The sequence below is a fragment of the Delphinapterus leucas genome, chromosome 8, assembly GCF_059928025.1.
Source record: "Delphinapterus leucas isolate spDelLeu-1000000601 "Yukka" chromosome 8, BTC_Dleu_Yukka2, whole genome shotgun sequence".
Lineage (NCBI taxonomy): Eukaryota > Metazoa > Chordata > Mammalia > Artiodactyla > Monodontidae > Delphinapterus > Delphinapterus leucas.
The window spans coordinates 114,511,715-114,515,791 of NC_143136.1; the positions used below are offsets into that span (position 1 = coordinate 114,511,715).

A 4,077-nucleotide genomic window follows, 5' to 3' on the forward strand; every position below is an offset into this window, starting at 1 on the left:
CTCCCGTCCAGGCCTGGGCGTCTCCACCCTGGTTATTTTTGCTCGTGCAGGGGTTCCTGGACGGAGGTGGGCCTGCATAGTGAGGCTGCAGGACTCTTCCTGGAAGGAGAAGCTGTGGGACTTTCCTGCATTTTAGTGCTCACGTAAGATGCTGTGGTGAAGAAAGGAGAATAGATTTGTTTTCAGCAGCTTCTGAAAATTCATGTTATTATCCACCTGACTCTAAACTTTCCCTGCCAACTACATATGTGTCTATTGGTAATAGCTGTGATGATGAATATTTGACATAAAATAAACTGCACAGTAGAAGAGGATGCAGGTCTCATATAAGCATATAGGGATTCTATTGGGCCTGGAAGCAAGGAGCACATGTAGAAACACCCCCACCCATGTCCCCTCTAACTGGCATCTTTCCCAGCGACCCACTGAGGATCCGGGGCTGCTCAGCGCATTTATGCTTCTCATGCAAGAGGTTAGCAGGCAAGTAAACAGCCAGCATCCTGGCAGGGACAGCTGGTCTACAGTAGGGCAGGGCTGAGATATCACAATGAGGAAGGAAGAATATGTTTAACTCTTTATACATCCGCTGGAATAGTATTTAAAAGGGTCAATTTAGACAAGATTTAGACAAGGGAAAAGCTGAATATATATCTTTGAGTCTCTGCCTTTCTTATATGACATTTATTCCCCTATTTCAAAGTCTTTCTAATTGAGAGACTGAAAGTGCAAGTCAAGAACCATGGATGAGTCCAGAGAGGTTCCCCAGGGAAAACTGCTACATGGAGAGGAAACCCCAGACCCTTAGTGGAAAGCAGCCCTTAACTACCATCTGCACCTGCTCCTGGGGCTGAAACACACACTTGTATGTCCTGAGTGCCCCCTGCATCCCCCTTCCTGTCTCCCTGCAAGGAGGTTTGTGTCTGGGCTCACACTGACTTCCCCTCACTGTGTATCTTTCGCACAGTAATACACGGCCGTGTCCTCAGATCTCAGGCTGTTCATTTGCAGATACAGCGTGTTCTTGGAGTTGTCTCTGGAGATGGTGAATCGGCCCTTCACAGAGTCTGCATGGTATGTGTTACCACCACTACTACTAATAACTGAGATCCACTCCAGCCCCTTCCCTGGAGCCTGGCGGACCCAGCTCATGTCAAAGCTACTGAAGGTGAATCCAGACGCTGCACAGGAGAGTCGCAGAGACCCCCCAGGCTGTACCAAGCCTCCGCCAGACTCCAGCAGGTGCACCTCACACTGGACACCTGCAAACACAGAGACATCCTGGTCAGGAGACTGTCACACATCCAGTGATTCCCTCACCCATATCCACTCACATCCTCAGTGTCTCTTGCTCTCCATAAATTACCTTGTAAAATAGCCACAAGGATAACCCAGCTCAGCCCAAAGTCCATGGTGAGTGCTCTGTCCTGAGCCCTGAATGGGGGCACGTTGGAATCCCAGGCTGGAGCTCCTCTCCCAGAGCTGCAGGGTCAGGGCTGGGGCTGCTTTATATCAACAGAGGAAGGACCCTATTTGCATGACCTTATAGTCTATAAGAGGTTATGTCGTTGAACGTCCTCCGAAAGGGCAGGGTCTCAGAACAGGTGTGAGAGTCTTGGATTTTGTGGTGTTGATAGCATCTGGGAAATATAACTTTCATTGTTTGATTGTTCCACAGTAAACACGTAGGACCCATATGTCATTTTACATATGCACACACATCCCGTGATGTAGCTGTCATTGTTACCCTCATATTAGGGGTGTAAACTACACCCAGAAGAATGGAGGGTGTGTGTAGTGTCCAAGGAGAAACATGGGGTGACCGTGAGGTCCAGCATCTGCACCTGAGCTCTGGGCCAGTCTGCTCCCTGGAACCCACTGGAGGACAGAGCTGGAGTTGCCGGGTGAGGTTTGCAAAAACCCCTTCTGTAATGAGCTCATGATGACTTTGCTCTATTCTAGTGTTTACCTAAAATATATGGAGAGGGTCAGGGTTGATGAGAAGTATTTTCAAGAGTCTCTTATGTTTCAGTATCTTCCCTTCACTCCTTACCTCCCAAGTCATGCATTTCTTTATTTGTAATTACTTTAATGAGTTTCTTGACATATAATAAAGCGCACACACTCAGAATGAACACTGTGATGAATACTGACGGAGGCATCAGCATTATCAGGAGAGAACAAATCAATTCCTCTCATTATTTTCAGTAGTTTCTGGGTTTCTTCCTTCCTGTCCCTTCTTATCTTCCATCCTGTCCCCACATCACCGTTGATCTTTCCTTGTTATCTCAGATTACTTTTCCTTTTCTAGAATTTATAAAAGTGGGATTATATTGTATGTATTCTTATTATTATGGCTTATTTTACTCAGCACAAATAGTTGTGAATACTATCATGTTATTGTGTGTATCAAGAATCCTGGTTTTAATAACAGGTTGCATTTAAAGAATGATCATAGCATGATTGGCTTATTTATTAAGCTGATGTGTGATATTGGAATTGTTTCCAGTTTCTGGGCGTTACAATAAAGCTGATACTCGTCTTGGAGATGTAGAGAGATGAGAACCTGAGAAAATGCTTCTTTTTTAATGTTCTTAAAACAACCTCAAAATGGGGCAAGTTGCACATTATCAAAATCTCACCATTATATCAGATAATTAGAGAACTAAGAGAGCAACAAATTTAAATCTTGGATAGACAAATGCTCACAGAATAGCAAAGACTAAGATTGTTAATGCTGCCATAGGCTGCTGAATGGAATAAAAACTACTACAAGATTAAACTAGAAACGGATACCTTGAGGTCGAGTGTGGTTAGGGTGTAATAGTGTCCCAACGTCTCCTAAGTAACTACCTTGCCAGTGTCAGCGTGGTCCTGCTAAAGTGTGAGTCAGATGGTGTTACCTCTCTATCAACACAGGTGTGTCTTCCTACCTGGGACAGCTCAGGATTCCTGCCTGAGCTGTTAGGTCCTCCTGCATCCTCGGAAAGAGGACCTTGGCCCTGGACTTGGATCTGCACTGTTTCATAGCATCTCCGCTCACAGTGTGACCTTTGTCCCCTCATCCAGTCCCACTGTGCCATATATTTACCACATATGAAATGGTGAAATAGGATCACATGCGGAAATGAATAAGAATGTTCCGGGTGCTGACTGACGCACAAAACACTGCCACAACCCCTGACAGTTTACACTGACAGCAGCTCTTTACTTTGTTCACCGTCTCTGCTTAGGGAGGGCTTGGAGGAGAAGCCCACCCTGCCTCATGCAGGGTCGCTGTGAGAGGCTCAAGTTCAGCTGCAGGACCTGCTCCTGTGATGCACACTCACGTGTAAGGGAGGGTGACCCTGACTGTAGGCTGGGGGCTCAGCCTGGTCTGAGGGCTGGGCCTTGTGTCCACCTCGTGTGGACACTGCTTGGGCTCTGACATCCTTTCAGCAAGATGCCTGGGTCAGCTGAGCGGTCCCTGCATCAGAGCCCTTCCTCCCCGCAGTCACTTACACACCTAGACAGAGCTTAATGTAGGACCCCAAAGTCATGCTCGTAATATTTACACAAGTGTCTTGATACTTAGAGCTCATCATAGACTTCCCATGAATTACTGTGGTCTCTTCATTTACAACTGAGAAAAAATGGAAGCCACAAATACATTCTTCCATAAATTAGCAGATAAACAGTGAGCGATGTATCCATGCTGTGAAATTGTATTCAGCAATCTAAATATTAAACTATTATACCATGAAAGGACATGAGGGAATCCTAAATGCATATTGCTAATTAAAAAATCGGTCTGAAAACGTTCAGTTTCATCTAGTTCACATTTGGGAAAAGGCAAGTCTATATATAAACCAATCAGATGAGCATTTAGCAGGAATTTGGAAGAAGATGTTTGATATGTGAAACATGGGCAATATTTAAGGACAGTGAAATTCTTCTCTATGAAATTGCAGTGGTGGAATCATTACACTCTGAATCTGTCAAAATATACACAGTAATAGGAGAACCTTTTTAGTATAAATATAAATTTCACTTAGTAGTTCAGAGACTGAAGGGTGGAACGAGGCACACTGTAAAGATGAT

General features: G+C 44.9%; 1 gene segment (V, D, J or C); it reads right to left on the reverse strand.

Moving 5' to 3' along the window:
• Positions 1 to 929: 929 nt before the first annotated feature.
• On the reverse strand, positions 930 to 1,466 carry LOC149748621 (immunoglobulin heavy variable 3-23-like). The segment is given in 2 exon segments: positions 930 to 1,259; positions 1,364 to 1,466. Coding segments are annotated over 2 exon segments (363 nt in total).
• Positions 1,467 to 4,077: the final 2,611 nt, after the last annotated feature.